The sequence below is a fragment of the Nyctibius grandis genome, chromosome 5 (assembly GCF_013368605.1).
Source record: "Nyctibius grandis isolate bNycGra1 chromosome 5, bNycGra1.pri, whole genome shotgun sequence".
Classification (NCBI taxonomy): Eukaryota; Metazoa; Chordata; class Aves; order Nyctibiiformes; family Nyctibiidae; genus Nyctibius; species Nyctibius grandis.
In genome coordinates, this window is record NC_090662.1 from 79,485,719 (window position 1) to 79,508,138 (window position 22,420).

The window sequence follows — 22,420 nt, forward strand, 5'->3', positions numbered from 1 at the left end:
GATCGTACAGTTTTCTCACTGCTCTCCACCACCTGTAGTTTTAATGTAGCTAAATATTCTTTTATACTTGCTTTCAGCATTTTGTTCAGTTCACAGGTGTGTAGATCTGCACTTTTAATAGGAACTCAAAAAGCTGTTTGAAACGGGTGGTTCTGTGTGTGTGGGCTCCTCTGGGGCAATGCTGACCAACTACAGCTCGAGGCAGACCAGGGCAGACCTCTGTGAGACTCCTCAGCCCTGAAGAGCTACCCAGTGGCAATATGCAGTCCTGGCTCCACTTCTTTCCAGGCCTCTCAAGAGACTGTGGCACAGTTGTTGGGGTTTTTGTGTGTGTGTGTGTTTTTTGAAAGTCTGTCAAAACTGCAAGCTGGTTTGCTTTCCTCTGCTGTTCCCTTGTTGTAGTTGAAGAACCAAGGTAGGTTGGAAGGCAAGAATTTTCATTTTGTTAATTTGTCTGTCTCCTGTTACATTAACTTATATTTTAGTTTTCTGTTGGCTTACCTGCTGCTGAAAGACTGCCTGAACTTCACAGGGTCTGGTGTATTATATCTGGAGTGATTCCTGTGCAAAGGGCTGGCTGAGGCCTTCCAAAGCTTACATACGCATAGATGAACCCTACTGATTAAAACTGAGTATCTTGATGTTTACGTAGAACATACATATCAGGAAAAAAAGATAATCACTGACAAAGAAAATCCCCAACAAGAGAAGACATTTGTGCATAAATGAATAGTACTTAGTGGAAGGTTTGGACAGCGGCGGCAGCAGCGACAGCGACTTGAGGTTAGTGCGGGGGCGAGGGCGACATCGGGCTGTAACCGGGCGGTTTTCGTACTCTTGGCCCCCCCGGAGCAGCAGCCCCGAGCTGCTTCCCCCCCACCCCGGACCGGGAGGTTCCCGGCAACGAATCACGAGAGGAGGGGGCGTAGCCGGAGGCACCGCGGGCGATTTAAATGCACCACCCCCTGTTGATTGGGGGTGGTGATTGATTGGGTGATAAAAAGCCTCCTGGAGGGCAGGGACTAGTCCCTGGCCAGAGGGGAGAGGGAGAGTCAGCAGTGACTGTGTGAGTCAGCAGTGACTGGGTGTGTCCCGGGGCAGGAGAGGCCGCAGCAGTTTGCAGCTCATTGGGGAGGGCGCTGACTCCCTCCCAGTGCACAAGGCGAGGAAGGTGCCAAGGAGCTGTGAACCAGGGGTGTCACCAACAGGTATTTCCCAGTTCAGTGAAAGAACAATGGTATCTACCCGGCAGAAGAAGACCAAAATGGATGTGGGAACCCAGACGGAGCTCCCACAGAAGGAGGCGATGGTGCAGGTTGCCGGCTGCAGGGAACGCTACAGCGTCTCTGTGGTGTCAGGGGGCTGTGAGCAGGTAGATGATCTGCTCGGCCGAGCGGCACAGCTGCAAAGCCAGGTTGAAAGGCTTCAAGGCGAAGTAGAAAGGCTTAGGAGCGTTCGGGAGGCTGAAATGGAGATAGACTGGTGGAGCCAGGCTCTGCCCTCCCTGCAACAAAAATGGGAGCACCTGCCGGAGAGCTCCCAGGATCGAGGGACCCCTGTACTCTGCCCCTCTCAGGTGGAAAACAATAACTTAGAGGAGAGGAGTGAGTGGAGGCAAGTCTATGGCCGTGGCAAAAGGCGAGTGCCCTCCTTGCCTACTTTGCCTCCACAGGTGCCTCTGAGCAATAGATATGAAGCCCTAGTGGAATACAGCCGGTCCAATGGGGATGTGGTGGAGAGGCAACCTATATCAGAGGTCCCTCTACAGTCAGAAAAAACTGACAGGCGTATAGCTACCTCCTCCACAAGGAAGAAGAGAAGAGTTTTAGTGGTTGGAGACTCCTTCCTAAAGGGATCTGAGGGCCCAATATGCAGAGCTGACCCCCATCACAGGGAGGTCTGCAGCCTGCCTGGAGCCCAAATCAGGGATATCACCAGGCAACTCCCCAACCTGGTGAAGGCCACAGACTACTACCCCCTGCTGATCTTCCAGACAGGTGGGGAAGAAGCTGCATCCCGTAGTCTGAGGGGGATGAAGAAAGACTACAAGGCCCTAGGGCGGTTGGTGAAAGAGTCTGGAGCACAAGTTGTTTTCTCCTCCCTCCTTCCATTTTCAGGTGATGACGTGGGATGGAATAGTAGGATTCTCTCTATTAATGCCTGGCTACGAGACTGGTGCTACAGGCAGGGCTTTGGGTTCTTTGATAATGGCTGGTTTTATAAGACACCAGGCGTGACGGTAATACATGGGAAAGGTTTATGTCGTAGGGGCAAAAGGGTTCTGGGACAGGAATTAGCAGGGCTCATTCGGAGAGCTTTAAACTAGATTCGAAGGGGGATGGGGTAGTAGCTGGGCTTGCACCACTGGGGCAACGCTCTAGTGTTGAGGTAGACCAGGAGGCCTCCCATCCCCCTAGGGTGAAATCGGTGTGCTCAGCTCGCTCCCTGAAATGCCTGTACACCAATGCACGCAGCATGGGGAATAAACAGGAGGAGTTGGAAATCCGTGTTCGGTCGGGGGGCTATGATCTAGTGGCAATTAGAGAGACTTGGTGGGACGCCTCGCATGACTGGAATGTGGTCATGGATGGCTATGTCCTGTTCAGGAAAGACAGGCCACTAAGGAGAGGTGGTGGAGTTGCTCTTTGTGTGAGTGAGCAGCTAGAATGTATTGAGTTCTGTCCAGGGGCGGATCAGGAGCGAGTTGAGAGTTTGTGGGTGCAAATTAAGGGGCAGGCTGGCAGGGGTGATACTGTTGTGGGTGTCTATTAGAGGCCACTGGATCAGGATGAGGAGGGTGATGAGGCCTTCTACAGGCAGCTGAGAGCAGTCTCGCAATTACAGGGCCTGGTTGTTGTGGGGGATTTCAACTACCCTGATATTTGCTGGGAGGCCTACTCAGCCAGCCATCCTCAGTCCAGGAGGTTCCTCCAGTGCATTGATGATAACTTTCTGATGCAAATGGTGGATGAGCCAACTAGGAGAGGAGCGCTGCTGGATTGTATCCTTACTAACAAGGAGGGTCTGGTTGAAGAGGTGAAGGTTGAGGGCAGCCTTGGTTGTAGTGACCATGAGATGGTAGAGTTCAGGATCTCATGTGGCAGGACCAGAATAGCTAGCAGAATCACAACCCTGGACTTCAGGAGGGCCAACTTTGGCCTTTTCAAGCAATTGCTAGGGGAAATCCCATGGGACAGGGTACTAGAAGGTAAGGGGGCCCAAGATAGTTGGTTAGCATTCAAGGACTGCTCCTTCCGAGCTCAAGATCAGAGCATCCCAGCAGGTAGGAAGTCAAGGAAGGGTACCAGGAGACCTGCATGGTTGAACAGGGAACTGCTGGGCAAACTCAAGTGGAAGAAGAGGGTGTACAGATCATGGAAGGAGGGGCTGGCCACTTGGAAGGAATATAAGTCTGTTGTCAGAGGATGTAGGGAGGCAACTAGGAAAGCTAAGGCCTCCTTGGAATTAAACCTTGCAAGAGAGGTCAAGGACAACAGAAGGGGCTTCTTCAAATACATTGCAGGTAAAGCCAACACTAGAGGCAATGTAGGCCCACTGATGAATGAGGTGGGGGCCCTGGAGACAGAGGATAAAAAGAAGGCGGAGTTACTGAATGCCTTCTTTGCCTCTGTCTATACTGCTGGAGGCTGTCCTGAGGAGCCCCGGACCCCTGATGCCCCAGAAGAAGTCAGGATAGAGGAGGAATCTGTCTTGGTAGATGAGGGCTGGGTCAGGGACCAATTAAGCAATCTGGACGTCCATAAATCCATGGGCCCTGATGGGATGCACCCGCGGGTGCTGAGGGAGCTGGCGGAAGTCATTGCTAGGCCACTCTCCATCATCTTTACTAAGTTGTGGGCAATGGGAGAGGTGCCTGAGGACTGGAGGAAAGCGAATGTCACTCCAGTCTTCAAAAAGGGCAAGAAGGAGGACCCGGGTAACTATAGACCGGTCAGCCTCACCTCCATCCCCGGAAAGGTGATGGAACAACTTGTCCTTGGTGCTGTCTCTAGGCGCATCAAGGATAGGGGGATCATTAGGGGCACTCAGCACGGCTTCACCAAGGGGAAGTCATGCTTAACCAACTTGATAGCCTTTTATGAGGACGTAACCCGGTGGATAGATGATGGTAAAGCTGTGGATGTGGTCTATCTCGATTTCAGTAAGGCGTTTGACACGGTCTCCCACAGCATCCTCGCAGCTAAACTGAAGAAGGGTGGTCTGGATGATCGGGTAGTGAAGTGGATTGTGAACTGGCTGAAGGAAAGAAGCCAGAGAGTGGTGGTCAATGGGACAGAGTCCAGTTGGAGGCCTGTGTCTAGCGGAGTCCCTCAAGGGTCGGTACTGGGACCAGTTCTATTCAATATATTCATTAATGACTTGGATGAGGGAATAGAGTGCGCTGTCAGCAAGTTCGCTGATGACACAAAACTGGGAGGAGTGGCTGACACAACGGAAGGCTGCGCAGCCATTCAGAGAGACCTGGACAGGCTGGAAAGTTGGGCGGGGAGAAACTTAATGAAATATAACAAGGGCAAGTGTAGAGTCCTGCACCTGGGCAAGAACAACCCCATGTATGAGTACAAGTTGGGGACAGCCCTGTTGGAGAGCAGCGTAGGGGAAAGGGACCTGGGGGTCCTAGTGGACAACAGGATGACCATGAGCCAGCAGTGTGCCCTTGTGGCCAAGAAGGCCAATGGCATCCTGGGGTGTATTAGAAGGGGTGTGGTTAGCAGGTCGAGAGAGGTTCTCCTCCCCCTCTACTCTGCCCTGGTGAGGCCGCATCTGGAATATTGTGTCCAGTTCTGGGCCCCTCAGTTCAAGAAGGACAGGGAACTGCTAGAGAGAGTCCAGCGCAGAGCCACGAAGATGATTAAGGGAGTGGAACATCTCCCTTATGAGGAGAGGCTGAGGGAGCTGGGTCTCTTTAGCTTGGAGAAGAGGAGACTGAGGGGTGACCTCATTAATGTTTATAAATATGTAAAGGGCAAGTGTCATGAGGATGGAGCCAGGCTCTTCTCAGTGACATCCCTTGACAGGACAAGGGGCAATGGGTGCAAGCTGGAACACAGGAGGTTCCACATAAATATGAGGAAAAACTTCTTTACGGTGAGGGTGACCGAACACTGGAACAGGCTGCCCAGAGAGGTTGTGGAGTCTCCTTCTCTGGAGACATTCAAAACCCGCCTGGACGCGTTCCCGTGTGATATGGTCTAGGCAATGCTGCTCCGGCAGGGGGATTGGACTAGATGATCTTTCGAGGTCCCTTCCAATCCCTAACATTCTGTGAAAGCTCATCTGCATCTTGCTTCCATCTTGCTGTCAGCTAGGGTCTACGGATGGTGTTAAATAGGTAACAGAAAGGGGAAATTGCTTCTTTCTATATTTATTTGGCTTAAACTGGGAAAATTGTTTTTTCAAATATTGTTTTTAAATGCTGCTAAGTTCTGACAAGCTTGGTTTCCTGCTTGCTTTAGGAGAAACCAGAAAATGGTTTCTGTTTCATAACTGTGGAAGGCATGTTGTTAGACCTTTTGTGTCTGGAGATACGAAAGGTTAATTTACAAGTTCAAGGAGCAAGAGACCTTTCCACCTGCTCAAACAATTGAAATACTGCCTTTGTGAGTGTTCAGCAAAAATAGCTGCTGCTTGTTTTTTAATGACCTCCTTTGTTTTTTTCCTTGGAATTTGTGACCGAAAGGACAGCCATATGCATGTGACTCTGCAGTAGATCAGCGTATGTTTGACAGTTAAGTCAAATCTTACTTCCCAGAGACTCTCAAAAATGTCTGGGTGAAAATGAAAAATGACTTCTGATCTGTGTTTTTCTTGTCAGATTGCCCAGCATGTTCCTTAAACTAGAATACCTGAAAACAGATGGCATGATGGCTGAGAGATACTTTTACATGCTGAGTTGTTTCTTCCTGTTTATGGAATGAGAATATCATGTAAGATTGTTCTTCCACATTGATTTCTTATGAATGACTTTCAGTGTTTTTCTAAGGTATTCTTTTCAGGGCTTGTGAAAACCATCTCCAAAATCACATTCTAGTTTTATACTGTGTTGTTGAAACTGAGCTAGAAACAAAGCATCAGCTTCTGTTGACTTCATCACAGGTTTTATTCTTTCCAAAACTGGAGTGTTTGCATTTATCCCTTATTTTAGAAAAGAATTCCAAGAAAAGGGAAGGTCTGGTAATAATTTTCTTTCTCCTGCTAGATAAGGTCTGAATAGGAGACTAAAGCCAGCTTGAAAGTGGAAATCCTCATATTGCCATACTGGTTACAGGTGGCAGGTGGGTCTTTGCCTAATTAGTATACTCTCTGATGTCCTAGGGTAAATGCAGTTATGTGCATAGAAGTCCTACCACAGGATAGCTTCTTCCTCTTGAGGGAACCAGTAGAGATATACCGGGAAAAATATTTGTATGCCTTATAAAATATGTGTTCCAGTAGACTTTTTTGTAGTGTATGGTAGACATACATAGATGCGGAATTTTGCACATTCATTTCTTCCTCTTGTCAGTCGAGTCTTTTAGCATCCCTAACAGATTGGCTATGGAGGCTGCAGTAGTTCATCGTTACGGACCTCTGTTTCTGCACAGTTACTGCTTTGTTAGCAGCAGTGGCAGAATGAGATGTCTCTGTTACAGGTCATTGTGTTAAAGTCACTGGACAGATTCATGTCTAGTTTTGATGGTCTGAGCACTAATAATCTGGGTTGTGAAATGGAATAGCTGAGATGCTAGCACCTGTGGAGTTCTGCTGGTCTTCCAGCCTTCACCAGGATGCAGGAGATTGGGTGGGGGGAGTTAAAAACAGGTGCAGCTTGGTTTGCTGGTGCTTGCTTGTCAAGCATTTTGAGCACATCTGTATTGTTCAGTCATTTGCTAGGCACACTGATGCTTTTGAGGAGAGTAAAATAAAAAAGGCTTGGTTTTCAGTGAAAGAAGTCTTGTTTTGTTTTTGTCCAGTGTATGTAGCAATGCTTAAGACAGGTGGTTCTAAGCCAGCTGTGCCTAGCTGAAATGAGAAACTGCAGCTTTGCTGGGAGCCTGTGGCTCCTAAAACCAGTAAGTTTAAGGCAAGGAAATTCAGTGTGTTAGGACGTCAATAGTTCACTGCTTAATTCACGCCCCATCCCCACATAGCTGCTCTTAGTATGTGCAAGAGTGTTGTTGTAGAGGCAGCTGAAAAGCTGGATAGGGTAAGTTAACTTGCACAAAAAATGGTCTCGAGTGCATTGAATGTTAACATAAGAAATTCTTGTAAAGCAACTCTGAAAATGACATTCAACTAATGTCCACACTTACTTATTCGGAGACAAGCTATTGTAAAAGAGTACAGTTCTCAGCTAGCTGAGAACATCTTTTCTCTCATGTTTGTCTTGATTGTATCCCAAAGCAATATTTCTTCCTCTCTATGTGCATTTTTTTGCTTCTCTTGGAGGACTGAAAGTATTTCCTAAGTTTTGCAATCAGTTGAGAAACTTTGTACTAAAACCTTCCTATGGTACTTTTAGTCTCCTTATTTGAAAATCCATTTTCCGTTTCATTCGATACTTATGTCTTTCTGGACTGCACTTTCCATCCCTCTGTGAACCTGCCTCAGGAAGTTTCTGTTAAGGATACCTGAAGGGTCACTTGATTTTAATGTGTTGTCTTAAACTCCTGAAGGGCCACGAATATTTCCTCTTAAGTCAAGAGCTATTTTCGATAGCCAAGCATACATTTATTGTGCGTGATTTTCCGGAACTCCTCCAGCGCCTATCGTTTAACTTTGTATTTCTTCATTAGATGAGTGCCAGTCCTGCTAGTGCTGGAGCTGGGGCGGGCTGCTTTCGCAAGGACCACTGCAGAGCTGATGAGCTCTGCAGGGGTTGCTGTACTTCTGAAACCTTTGCAGGCTCTGAGGTTTGGCGGCTGTTTGGGTCCCTGTAGAGCTCAGAGGTTCTTAGGAGCTGAAACGAGCATAATAGCAAAGTTGGAGCATTCACGGTGAAGGGCCTCACCAAATAATTGGCTGTCCCAATTAAGCAGCTGCTCTTCCCACTGAATAACATTCAGGAAGGTAAACGTTTGCCTGCCCTGTAAGGTGTCCCAATTAACTGCCTTAAAATCAGCTAAGTGTCGTGTGGGGTACCTCTGTTCAATGAGTGAAACAGTTGCATGCATCTCGATGGGGGCTGGTGTTTTAATGACACTCGTAGCAGGAGCCTAGTTTTGCCCAGGATAGTAGGGCTGAAAGGATCTGCATCAGTGTTGGGGAGCGGTACAGATCAGAAAGTTGCAAAGCTGATGGGTGCTGGCAATGAATTTCTCTCCTTCTGTGCGTACTGCTGGATATCGCTGCTACATTATAGCATTTAATCTTGGCATTTGTACTCGGCAAGCTTTTTTCTATGTATGTGGGATATTCTGCCATCAGTGTGCCTAGACTTTACGAGCTTTTTGGAAAAGAAGCTCTGTTATTTATTACATTTGTTCATTGCACAGAATGGAACCAAGAAAGAGTTTCCTCTTTTTTTTTTTTTTTTCTTTTGCTGTGGCAAAACCTTTTAATTTGGGGCAAATCAAAGCTATGAAGTTACAGCTGTACAATGCATAGTGATTTCTGATGCCTTTTAAGAGGAAGTTTTGTTGCCTGGGTTCACCTTACCTACCCAAGATGCAAAAATTAAAAAATACTGACTCTAAAGATGCATAGAAAAAAGTTTGTAGGGAAAAGCCATCAAAGCTCTTCCTCTATTTGTTCATAATTTTTATAGATGGTATAACCATATAAGATAAATGAACGTTCTGGGCCACAGTCAAACAAAATACCAGCTAAGCAGTGATGTCTATGAACCTTCCTCTTTTCTGTAAGTACATTCAAATACGTAATGTGTCTTAATTCCTTAAGGGAGGGGCAGGGGAGTCTGTATCATTTCCTGATGTGACTACCTAATATTAAAATTACAAGTGCAGATAAACAGAAATACACTTTATTGTTGTTGTTTTTCTGTTAGATTGTTATAACAGCTTGCAACCATTTCCAAAGTCTGCTAGTAAAGTCTGACAAGCGTGGCATTTAACAGTATGGAGAGAATACAACAGGTGAAAAATAATGAAGCAGTTCAGAATATTAAGGTGGTTTGATTAAAACCAGAGTTTTTTAAAATACAGTGGTTAATTATTTCAATAGGAAAAGGACGACTAGATTAATGGGATCAGTTTTAATCAGCTGTGATATTATTTCTTATTACATTGAAGAGAGATTTGGCTCTATGTGGGTTGATTTGATACTAAATAAAAGCTCTTCCTGCTAAGTCTGGTAGTCCTGTTAGGTAAGAAAGTATGCCATGTATGTTTAAAAATCCCTAGGCATAGGGTACATTTATTCAGTTTTGCAATTTTTACATTTGATTGTGTTGCTGCACCACAGCTTCTCCATACGAATTTTAAACTCCTTGCAAAGACGAGTTTGGATGAAATACCTGGTACGTAAAGTACAGCAGCGAGGTCTGGGCTTGCGGCTCCCATCGCTGACCCCTGTGGGGAGTGACCTTTAGCAAGGAGGCAGTAACAAGCAGCTGCACAGGTCCAGAGCTCTAGTACCAGCCCGTCCTGATTATAACTGCCTGGAATCACAGTACTATCAGCCAAAGCTAAGCAGCATGGGAAAGCATTCCTGTTTCTGGACCCCACAGGCTTGCTGAAGTCAGTTACAGCACGTCTGTGTATTGCCCTCTGGATCCTGCGGATTTGGGATTACCCAGCATGGAGCCCAGTTCTGTGCCTGTACCGCTGTGCGGTAAACATGCTATGTATGTATGGATTTTTTTCCTTAAAATTCAAAGGGTAATATAGATTTCAATTTTAAATTTTTATTTGCTCCTCTTCTGGGCTAGGATTAAAATCTTAATTCCTGAATTTAAATTTTATAGCGAGGTATAACTAGGTGAGAAGAGAGGCAAATGGAACAGTAGCTTCTGGTGGTGTCTTTCAGTTACTCTTCAGTTAATATTTTGCTCTGTCCTGTGGGCTTTGGTGGTGGCTGGTGTGTTGCTTTTTTTTTTTTTTTTTAATATTGAAATAATTAAACATGTTTAAATAGGATGGAGAGGAGGGAGAATGACCCTTACCTTGTCTGTACAGCTGGCTTACCATCGTTCAATAAGTATGTATGTCGTAACATCTTCCCTTCTGTATGGTCTCCATATGAATTACTTACCAACCATTATATAATGAAACAAGAATCTGTAAGCCTTCCAGAAAGGAGAAACGAGCACACATATGTGAACAGTTTGATATTACCTGGAGGAGGGATCCGAAATCTCTGTATAAAAATCTGTAGAGAGACCTCTGCAGTAATGAGAATTTATAGTTGTGTCCATCCGTCCACCCCACCCTCCCCTTGGTTGCTAGCCAGGTCTCCCTTGCATTATAGGAGATGCTGTTTACTTAAAACATGGTTACAACAGGGGCATTTCTTCCAGCTGTTTTACACAGTTCTTCCCATCCCCTTCTGCTCCTATACCTGGTGCGTATACCCTGTACTTGCTCATCTGTTGCAGAAAAGGGTGTAAGTGCACTTTCTGAATAAGAAAGTGACTGTTGTTGGCACCTGTGCTGATTGAGGCAGCTATAGAAACCTACACGCTGCGTACAAGTGGAAGTGTTCATGGAGCTGTGCACTAGAATGCATTCAGACTGATGATTGATTTTTAGCCCAGACCTGTTCCTTGAATCCAGTTTCCTCCATGGCCATATAAGCCCTGTACTGGAAACAAAGACGATCTGCAAGAAGTTGCTTAAAAGCAACTGTTACCAAAATTAATGGTCATCAAGCTATAACCTGCATTGCTTTTGCAGTGATGAAAAGCCCTGCTTCCCAAGTGAAGCACAGCCCTTGATGCGATCAGCTGGAGCGTGGCTGGTTCCAAAGAGTTTTAATGGAGACATTAAAACCTGTAGGCTTTCAAGCAAGGTGCAGGAAAACAAACAGGTGATAGTGGGGAAAAAAGTATTGGAGAAACCAAGCAGAGGTCACTGATGCTGACTGGAAATGTTACAGAATCTTAAAGCCAGCTCTGTGTGCATGTGTGCTTTTCTCAGAAATGGAATAGGGCTGGTTTTGTGAAGTCCAGGAAGGCTTTTCTTTGTTACCAGACTTCCCTTACCTGTTTTTGCTCGAGTAATTGCAGCGTGCATGAGAGGTGAGAGGGAGATGGGGAAGAAGATGAGGCTGTACAGCAGCTAATGAACTGTTTCAGCCTGAAAAATCAGTCTAGCAGGGTGCCCAGAGCCTTGAAACCTATTAACCTTGATAAAGTATCTGGAAGGGTAGGACTTGACAGCTGAGCCAAAGAAGGGTCTTTTTAAAGAAGTTTAAACAAACCTCTGTTTTTCTCTCTTCTTTCTCACACATGCTCGCTGATAAAATGCTGCCTGACTTTTTTAAACTTCTTTTTTTCAAGTATATAGTTCTTTTATTGCATAGCTTGACCAGGTGTCTTGCTACTGTGCTAGCAATCTGAAAATTACTTGTTTTTTTTTTTCTTCTTCCTGATAGAAAACTAGTTTCTGTGTAGCACTTGTTCATGCCTACAGAATTCCTACATGTTCTCTTCAGATATTTGTGCTATTTGACAGGCACGTTGCTCCATAAAGAATGACTCACTTGGGATCAAATAGGGCAATATTTGTGTTAATCAACTGCATTTCTGTCCACAGATATAGCTGTGCATGAAAACAAACATGCTGTAGACATGAATTAAGGGAGAAAATATGACATGGAATTTCCGACTTTTTAAAATAAAAAAAAATAATTCTTTGCCAAGAATAACTTCATCTGCAAATGTTTCTTAAATGTGTTGCACATTTGTTTTTCTTTAAAGGATGGGTGGCCAGGCCTCTTCACATGTGGGTACCATATAGTGACATATTGTGGTTGTGTGATGATCTGGGTTAGTTTAAAGGCTTCAGATCTTTCCTAATCTGGATTGTTTTGACTGAGCCAGGTTGGGGATCACAGATACAAGCAGGTATGCTGGCAGATGTCATGAGGTTATGAGAAGCAATTTAGGACAGTAGTCATCTTGTCTGTCCCAGCTGCAATAACAAAACAGAGCAAGCCTATGGACACACTTTGTCTGATCTGTTTATATTATAAGTTATTACTGTTTAGTAGTGCATTTTGTTAACAACCCACAAAAGTAAATCCATTTTCTACCACCTGCAGAAAAAAGGACAAATATTCTTACCCTCCCCTAGTCTCCTGCCGTAATAAAGTGGTTTCCCTTGCTTCACCTCAGTCTTACATGCAACTGGGTAACTTCTCTCCTCCTGCTACTCGCTAAGTAATGTTTAAACATGTGCTAGTATATGCTAACATGTTTTAGAAGTTACTTGCTTCCCCAAGATTTTACGGAGTGTTTGGCCCGATCACTGGGTGCAAACTGTGCTTCTAAACATGTTGACTTAGCTGCCTGTTTCTGAATTTCTCTGGAAAAAAGGACATGAACTGGTCTTCCATCAAATCCACCTCACTGCCTCGCATGCAACTTCTATGTCCACTGTATGTCCACACGCCTTCTTTTTCCATTTCCCCTCAATGCTCTGACACATGTTAAAGAGGCTGTTGTACTTTTATGATAGACTGTAATATGTCTTCACTGTTTAATGTTGAATTCTGATATTATTGTCAAGATCCGTTGGATATCCCAAACTTTCTCACTTGACCCAAGGAAAGAAACAAACATATGGAAGTATAACGTGACATAGTACTGTGGGTTTGTCTTAAGTTGTTTTTCTCCAGCGTTTTGTAAAGTAACTTTGTTCTGTTGTGTTTCACAGAATGTGTAGTAGAACAGCGTCCACAGACACTGTCTCTGTAGAATAGAGAGCGCCTTTGCCTTTACTGAAAGTTGTGTCCAATGTTCCAGTTGTAGATTTATAGGTGATTGTTTTCTTCTTTTTTTTTTGTCTTTTCTCTTTTTAAAATAACTATAGGTTCATGTATTGGACGGACTGGGGAGAAGTGCCAAAGATAGAACGTGCTGGGATGGATGGTTCAAGCCGCTCCATTATAGTCAACACGGACATATATTGGCCAAATGGACTGACATTGGATTATGAAGAACAGAAACTTTATTGGGCAGATGCTAAACTGAATTTCATTCACAAATCAAATCTGGATGGAAGTCATAGGTAAGAAGTTTTTGTTTGATCTATATAACGCAGTGCTTTTCTTGGAAGATGTTGCTTAAGCAGCATCATAAGCTGTGTTGCAGGAAATTGTCATGTTAGCATTCACAAAATTTTAAGCAAACTAGTGCTATCAGAAACTTTTATCCTTCCTTATTCTCTTCTTTCCAACATTACAAAGTTGAATGTGTGCTACTCTTCGGGGTATCCTGTAACTCTCACTAAGGCTTTTTTTAAAACCAGTCCCATAAAGAAATCCTTGAATCCTATTGTGTAAGACTGTGTAGCAAAATTGTCCCTTTTCAATAGGTCTTCTGTGCTCTCTTGCTATGATATTCAGAAATGCAGAAAATAATCTGAAAAAATGGATCATCATATACTAGTATTTCAGTTGCATTGATCCTAAGGGTTGGGAAATTAGTGGAAAACAGTCTTTACAGAGAACTATGCTAAAATGACTCTTTTTCTCTATCACTTTTATAGCAATGATGTAGTTCTCTTTGATCCAGTCATGACTACTTCTTAATTAAGGGTATAACTGGTAATTTGGGCAATGACCCTCTTCATTAAATGAGATATTTTTGACAAGTACTGATTGCACACACAAATGTATCACAGTTTGTGCCCAAGATATCATAGAGAATTTTTTGAGATTATCCTTTGCAAATTGTTGTAATGCTTCAGCTGGTTTGTCTAGGCATGAAATATCCTTTCTTATGCTCTTCATTCTCACCTCTTAGGGACTTCTCCCTTCTTTCACCACAAATGTTAATCTGGCATAAAACAAATCAGTGATATTAACAACACAGATGTTTTGTGTGGACTTGTGAGTAGGAACACAGGCAGCACACATGAAACATATCCACTGTTTTCCTGTGGTATTTATGTTGAACTTCACAGTTTCTTGTAATGCTGGTTTGAAAGTTTATGTCCTTTTCTTCTTAAATTCTGCCTGCTAAGAGACCAAAAGTTCATGCAGTATTTTTGTAACGGTGTTTGTTTATAGAAGGTAACAGGAGTGCAGTTTTAAATTTGTGTCTTTGGATATAAGAATAGAGAGATTATGAAACCAGATGAGTAACAGAACTTTAAAAAGTATCATCTCGACTGAAGGCAATCACACGTGGGGCTCAATCTGACGGCTTACCACCTGAAAAATTGCGGTCCAAATGTAGATTTCTCACACAAGTATGAAATGCTTACAGTTCCTGTAGGAGTAACAGAAACAAGCAAAACCGAAACAACCCCACTGTCCAAACAATAATGCCAGTGAGAAGAAAGTACAACTCCAAAATGACTACTGATCTGATCACACCTAAAACGTGCTTCAGTGGCTTTGTCCAACAGGATAATTTGGTGGCTGGTTTTATTCTTGAGTCACCCCTTTTTGTGCCCTTCTATGTATATGAAAGGGAAAGGACTGCCTTAGTGCAACAACATGGTACTGCTTTCGAAAGCACCCCCTGGAAAATGATGCAGGAGGAAGAGTTTTTTTGAAATGTTAATTGCTTGAAAATTGTCCACTAATCAAAAATCGACACCACCACCATCCAAATCTATGTTTATGTTTTTCCCACGGAGCACAAATCCCGCGTCTTGTCTACAGTCTCCAGTTTTTCTGGTTCCAGAGCTACTTTGGTGTTTCCTGCTGGCACTACTGCATTTTCAATCTTCTTTTGCTACAGACTTCTTTGCAGTTTTTCCCTCACTGGTGGTTTGTTGTCCAGTGGTGTAAATATACTTGGTTTTAGTATTTTGTTTTTATTTTAATGGTGTTTATTCCCTGGTCTGCCTTTGGCTAACCTGGAAGTGATTCATTCTACTAGTGATGAGGCTGTGAAGGTGCCAATCTTTCTTGGTGTTGAGGGGCTGACCAACCTTGTCTGTCTGCAGAGAGCTGCATCTAACAGCTGTGTATCATGACACAGAAGTGAAGTCACCTGGGTTCCAGCAGTTACCTCATTCCAGACTAAATTATCTGGAATTGATGAAACCTGTAATAAAGACCTGCACAGACAAGTAGTTTTGATTTTTAGGTCTACTAATTAATTTTTGCATATTCATTAAAACAAAACAATTAGTCAAATACTTTAAAGTTGTTGTTTTATTTTTTTTAAGCTGATACTGAAATGTATCAGAAATATTTCACGGCAGTATGCTCATATGTTACCATTTGAGAGGGAGAAAGGGAAATCGTCTTTAGATAGGAAAGCGCGTATGACTTCCCTTAAGCGCTCAGAAGTGTACACCACTTCTAACAGCACCTGTTTTTCCCTAGGCATGTGAGAAAGTTCTGAAGATTCAGAAAATAGTCAACATCTGTATCCAGGCATTTTTGGTTTGTTTTTTTTTTATTCTTTGCAATTACATCATCAGGAGGGAGAAAAAAGGAAAGAATTGCACAAGTTAAGCTGTTCTACAGTGTGGTTTTGTGTATTTTTTTCTCTGTTAATGACCTCTTAGCCTCTGCCTGTTTTAAGAAAAGATGATCATCTAGGGCTGTCTAAAATGATTCTTTTTTGTTAAATACTGTCTTTAAGTTATTCAGCAAATTCACCTTTCTCAGTATGATATTTTACAGCTGCAGTTCTGTATTTTGGCTCTTAATTACTGATTTTCTAATACTAAAAAAGAAAAGACGATTTCTAATTCTGCAGACAAAACAAACCCCGAGATCTTCCTTTTAAGTGGAAAAAAAAAACCCAAAACCCACAAAGCCTTCATTTTTTTCTCCTAGTCATCCCCACTCCCAAAAAAAGAAAAACTAACCAGATTTTTCTGTGAATGGTAGAACTAATAACATCTGGGTTTAGAAGGATTTCTACTTATCCCTCCACCCCAGCAGCAGTCCCTTTGGCTTCTCTCTGTATGTGCCTATGCCCTGTCCACGCACGCACACCCTGCTTTTTTCCTCCTTCCTTCTTGCCATCCCTCAAATGCACCCATGGCTCCTTATATTCCTTCACCCTTGCTCCTGTGTTCCTTGTGCACTCTTGCTGGGTCTGGCAGCTGGACAAAGTGTTCCTGGGCAGCTTATTTCAGCTGCTCCTCTTGTCAGATGGGTCAAATACACAGGGCTCATGTCTTCACAGCCATCCGTTTGTTAAGGAAAACTTGTAGAAAGTAAAAATAAAAATCTCTTTGTGATCCCTGCTTTCCTGAATGGTTGGCCAAGAGATACAAGATGCATTGGGTATGGAGCTGGGGGAGAGGGATACTGAGCAGACACACACAGAATGATCAAATGGCCTTGCTTCCGTGAGGAAAGATGACATTGTGTGATTAGGCCAACTTTTTTCCACCGCCACCTTTTAAAATACACTTTTAAGAGGACTACCTTTTAGAGTCATTTTCCTTAAGAGTTAAGAATAGGGGAGGACAAGATCATTATCATCAAGTGCATAATCTAACTTAAAACAGACTTTCTGGCTTACTCAGAAACGGCTAGTTTTAGTGATTTGTTCTTGATATTTAGACCATTCTTCTAACTGCTGTTTTATATTTAGAAAGTAAGTTTAATTTTTTTTTTGATGTCTAAATTTCTCTGGATTAAAACAGATTGGTTTTATCATTGCAAAGTGTTACTAGTTTTTCTGGTGCTTTACATATTGTCAACATGTCTGGGAAAATACGCTTCTGGACGCTGGAGCTATTGAAGAAATGAAAAAGGCAATTGAGTTATTGAAAGACATGGAGCTTCATAAAAATAGGATGTTCTAGTTCTGAATGGTTTTGGTAACTTTTAGCAAAGGAAGCAGATGAGCAAAGATTTTATCTGTCTCAAGTTTTTTCGTGTTGCATAAGGTGAGATGGGAAAGACTCTATAGCAGATAAATGTGTTGTGAAGGCTTCATGTAAAGCAGGATGACAGTTTTAATTTCTTTGGGGGAAGTGAGAAATAGTTAGCAGGAGCTAACATCTTTATATCAAAAAAAAGAATTTCAAACAGTTCCAAGAAAACTGCTTTTGTGGTTTGGGTGGTGAGAGAGAATACAATCTAAATAGGAAAAGATTTTAATTAGTGTCACTGACAGTATTAAAGTATTGAGGTTCAGTCCTCAATGGTCTAAAATTTGGAATGAGTGAAAGGGAAACATTTTTGGCATATTTCTAAATCTGCAAGAAACCCATTACTTTTTTGTGTGTTTTTATTCCTGTAGTCTGACTATCACATCCCTGCACTTGGCACTACACAAGAATTAAAATTTAAAGATTTATGTGTCAGAGAAGGACATTGATATGCATGGATGCTTTGCTTCTTGCTTGCAGGTGTCTGGATAGTGGAAGAGTACGGTAGGCAGGTGGGAGGAATATGCAGGGGGAGGAACAAAGGAGGCCTTGATTTTTTTTGTCACCTCTTCGGACAGGACCTAGATAAGCTCCCTTTGGAGTCGATGAGCCTCTGCATCAAAAGTAGTAAGCAGCATGACAGCACTGGTAGTAGCACTCAGTAAATATATGGTAGAGTCGTAAATTCATGAGAAAACCTCTACAGCAAATTTTATGGGGATGATGTATCGTTCGTTACCTGCTAGCCCTGGGACTTATTAGCCCTAGCTACTCCAGTGATGGGCTCATTAGAATAAAGAGGAAGAGTGCAGAAGTTGATGACTAATGCCCTTGGTTTGCCAGCGAGAGAAAGGAATGAACAGTTTTTCTTGTCGGAATGTAATCATTAAAAAATTAAATTGGTGCATACAAGAGATGGTTTTGTTTTTTGCAGCTCTCGCCCCGCTCTTATCAGAGCGAACAGTTGCTTTTTGTGTGACTAATTAAACAAAACTGAATTGCAGACAGCTCTCCTGTGAGTAAAGTACCCGAGATAGGTTGGCCTGCTAAGGCAGCTCTTGAATTAATTTTCTCTTCCTTTACCCTGCAGCAGCAGTTCTAATTAATAAGTTAACACGTTACTGGCTGAAGGGAAATGCACTTACAAGGTCCCCCAGGAAGTGTTTGTGCTAATGAGATGGGCTTTGAGGCCACTGTAAGAAAACATACTTTCAGCAACTGTCAGAAAGCTGGGAAGCTCTTGCGAGGAGGTGAATGTCTTAAGCTTGCACTACAGCATTGATTTTTCTAGTTTCTGTTTTCAAGCATCAGCTCATGTCTGTCTGCCAGACGATTAGTTGCAGATTTGATGAAACACTAAAAATACTGTGTCCTTGCATTTAGAAGAGTTTCTTTCTCATTATTTGTGTATAATGTATACAATATATGACATTATGTGCCAGGTATAAAATATTGCATTCTCTGTATATATTTGTACGTATATTTCTGTGAGATAAAAACGCTTAATACCCTGAAGCAGTGAAGAGGAACAAGTCCGTGGTGAAAATCTTGTTTCAGTACCTCACCAACACATTACAGGACAGTGCAGAAGACTAATAGTGTCCTAATTAAAACTCACAGAGAAGCCTGCATAAGCAGAATTAATTACATTAATTTGGACACAAAGCTAGGATGAATTTCTTGGTTCTTCCCCAAAGTCCTTCTGAAATAAAATGCTAGAAAGGTGTAGCTTCAAAACATCTGTAGTTGACTATGGATGATACACGTACACTGTGTATATAGCTAGAGTTCACTAGGTCCCAGGTCTCTGCATATTTCTAGACTTTAAATAAAAAAATGTAGTACAAGGTGATTAACCAAGGTGGATCAATGGAGCAGCTCATCGATACTGCTTCTGAGACCTGAGATGGCAAATGTAGAATTAGTTGAGGACCACATCCCTGCTGAAAGCAAAGGAAGAGCAGCTTCAGTTAGGAAGCACATAGACCACTCTGCAGTCAGTGGATCTACTGGAGCACCTCCTCCTAAACTCCCTCATCATCTCCTGCTGGCTTCCCAGTCTCCTCCCCTCTTGCCAGAGGCCTTTGATCTACACTGCATGTCATGATGGTGTTTGCTTGGAAAATAACCTGCAGAATGACTGAATTTCTCAATGACAGTTTTACTTCTGACTGATTTTTTCAGACTTTTATTGGAGGTGGGATTTGAAATGTCATTGCTAGACCTGTTATTTGTTACATATACTTTCTGGAAACACATGGTAATTGTGGCTTAAAGAAGTGGCAAAAGAGAAAATATTTTGGTTTTAAAAAAACAGTATTATATCCCACAAGTCATGTTTCCTGTTTAGTTTCTCAGGTAATTAGAACCAGGCTTGTATTGTGATAGGAATATTTGAACAAGCATTCATGGTAAAAGTCCCAACTTAGTTTTCCAAGTTTGCTTTGCAATTGTTTTTCTTAGGTTGGCTGGAGAGGAAACCTTGTAAGCTTCTGAGGCAACCAGAGCTCCCTATCCTCCTTGTGGCATCTTTGGTGTGGTGTGGTGTTATACGGTTGTCTGTTGGTCTTTCATCCTGCTTCATCTGATGGTGTGCGGGATTTGTGCTGTAAGTGCTTCAGCCACTTGCTAATATTTCCAGTAGGCACAAGTCGAAGCTGTGTAATTCTTCTGATTTCCTGAATGCTCAGGTATTAAGCAATCTGTAGATGCAGAGAAACATTTTGTGTAAAATATTATAATTTGCTTCATGCAAGCCTGTCTGTTATAGGCTTTCATTAACGTGATGAGCACTAAAAGCAAGGTCCAGAAGATGGGTCTTTATATTTTCAGTCCTTCATAAAGGAAGATGTGATATTAATTGCAGCATAATAACTTTCTGTTTTGTTCTTCTTATACCAAGAGGAAAAAGAAAAGACTTGATAGGAATGTAGTCCCCAGGTATCTTTAACTGAAAATTGATCTGGTATAGCATAAGAAGGAAAAGAAATTAAAATTCAGTAAACGCACATATGAACATCCCTTAAAGACTTTTTCAACCATATATGGGCTTAATCAGAAAGCTTTACCTCCAGTTGGTACAAATTTCCAGCTCTTAATATTGTATTGTCATTGGATGCCAAGATAAATGTTGCCATAGTATTAAGTATGAAGTATTAAGATGGATTATCTTCACTTTTTCCCAGTCTCCACAGTTGTGTTTGAATGAAATTGTAAAGACTGATACAACAGTAGATTTTTTTATCCTTCCCTTTCTGAAAGCCTAGGAGATGGTAATAGGTACAGGATCCTCCAGGGGGACACTGGAGAAATGGATTGAAACATAAAAGTGAAAGTTCTTACACCCTGCCTGGAGATTGAGCACAAGGCAGCCTTAGAGGTCACCTGAAAGGAGTTTTGCTACTGTGAAACTGGAATGTCAATGGTTTAGAGACGTACAGGCCAGGATGTCTAAAGTACCCCAGGATTTCTGCAGATTTTCTGATCAGTTTTTGAAATTAGAGAACTGTAACGCAGACAGAGTAGAAAGAATTTGGTTAATGGAAAGTGTTTGCTTGTTTATTTTTATGGAGAAATGCTATTATGCTTGGACATAAAACATTCTCTGTTAAAATTCAAGGGTAAAAAAAAACCAATTCTGATAATATTTTAAATTCATATTACCTTGATTTTGGTGGCTTTCTTTTGGTGTGAAGTATTCTTAAATTTCATAGCTATAATCTAGCTTTGGATTTGAATGCTAGTATTAGTTGAAAGAAATAAAGGCAGAATGAGGAAATCCTGGTTGTGATAAAGGATATGAATTTAAAGTTGATCTTTTTTGGTTTACTGTTAATTTTTATTTCAATTAGTCTTTGTCTAAAACACATATTATCCTGAAGCAGGAGCTTTTTTGCCGTTGTTAGTATAAAACTGGATAGAATGTCTGTGAATTTTGATGTATGTATTCCATTTCAGAGTTCAGTAGCCCCTTTTGTAATACCTGCTTTAACTTGTTTATTATTTGTTTCCTTTTTCTTTATCTTCACAAAGTATCTCACAGGCCTCTAACAGAGTAAGAATAGAACAAAGGTGGATGTATTTAAATAGGATCTACGTTTTATTCAGGCAGTAGAAAACTCTTTACTATAACAAGTTTTTATTGTAGTTGCATCTCTGATTACCATGATGATACTATAAATAGTTGTATTTAGGAAATCGTGATACACAGCACAGATGGAATTTAATTTTGGTGGAACCTGCTTGTTTTCTCTTTTTCTCTTCCCACCTTCCTTCTCTGCTGTCCCCTTCTGCGTTTCCTTCCCAGCCAACTAAACAGAATAGAGATGGTGACATTTTAAATGTCAATTGCCATCAAGATTTTTAAGGCAAATTTATGTGATTATATGCCTAGAGCAGGGAAGATTATTAAAGTTAGTGTATGCTTAGCGCCTTCTAATATGTAGCCAATTTGCATGTTGCCAAAGCCCCAGAGATGTCTCCTGAACGAATAGCATTACTTCTTATCCTCATATCTTACTTTCTCATCATCTCTGGTGTCTCTTTTTAACGAGACTAATGATACAAGTGCAGCAGTCTGAAGGAACTGAGGAGCTTAGTGAAGGACAATAGGATGTAGTGCTTTTTGCTGTCTTATCACTTGTTCTAATCAAGCCTGGGCTGATAACATAGAGGCTGAAGGTAGTTGCCACCAAAGAGCTGTCAGGTTGTGTCAGTCCAGTTACACCTGCAGCGTCGTACCTGGTACCCAGGTCAGTGGCTTTATTGGTGAGGCCAGAAACGTGGACACCTGGCTGCTCCCCAACCCTGCATGGGTGCTTGTGAAACACCCTGTAGGTGGGAAGTGCCTGCTCCTGTCAACTGTGTGCTGTAGTTGAGTGCTACAGGTGACATTCTGGTCCCCTTCATTCACCCAGGTGTGTTTCATAAATAATCGGTCAAGGCAGAAGTCGGGACTCCTCACCTGCCAAAACCAGAGCTCTGCAGTTCCTAATGCAGGTCACATTAAAACATAACTGCTTCACGGCAGCCATCATCAGAAGGACATTTCTTGCTCCCTCTCCCCTTCCTTTTCCTGTTTTTTAGTACCTTGGCTCTCCAGCCCTTTTCCCTCCTTCCTTGTTAGGCTCAGGAAGCTCCTTTTGGCACAACTCGGCCACTGCTTCCATGCTTATACACATTGTGTGGCTGCCGTTCAGCAAGGCTGCCAGTGCAGCCTGTGGAGTATGTTCAGAGGGGAAAAAAGCCCTGCTGGTTTTGCTGATTGGAAGTGAGCTACCGCCTTGTAACGGCTTGCTGGGAACAAGGGATATGGAGTACGTGTTACTGGTAATACTCATCTTAATGAGATGCGAGAAATACATGCTGTTGTATTTGAGCCCAAAGCCATTTTCATGTGACAGTACCTTATATCTGCCGAGAAAAATTATACAAGTTTAAGGGTA

The 22,420-nt window shown here is 42.5% G+C and overlaps 1 protein-coding gene across 2 annotated transcripts in view; it reads left to right on the forward strand.

The window, feature by feature from the left end:
- The window catches only part of LRP6 (LDL receptor related protein 6), a 130,257-nt gene that overhangs the window by 44,553 nt on the left and 63,284 nt on the right, over positions 1–22,420 (forward strand). For both annotated transcript variants that reach the window (XM_068401150.1, XM_068401151.1), the window contains exon 3: positions 12,993–13,190. In XM_068401150.1, the coding sequence (XP_068257251.1) occupies positions 12,993–13,190 (198 nt within the window). The remainder of the gene's footprint in view (positions 1–12,992; positions 13,191–22,420) is intronic.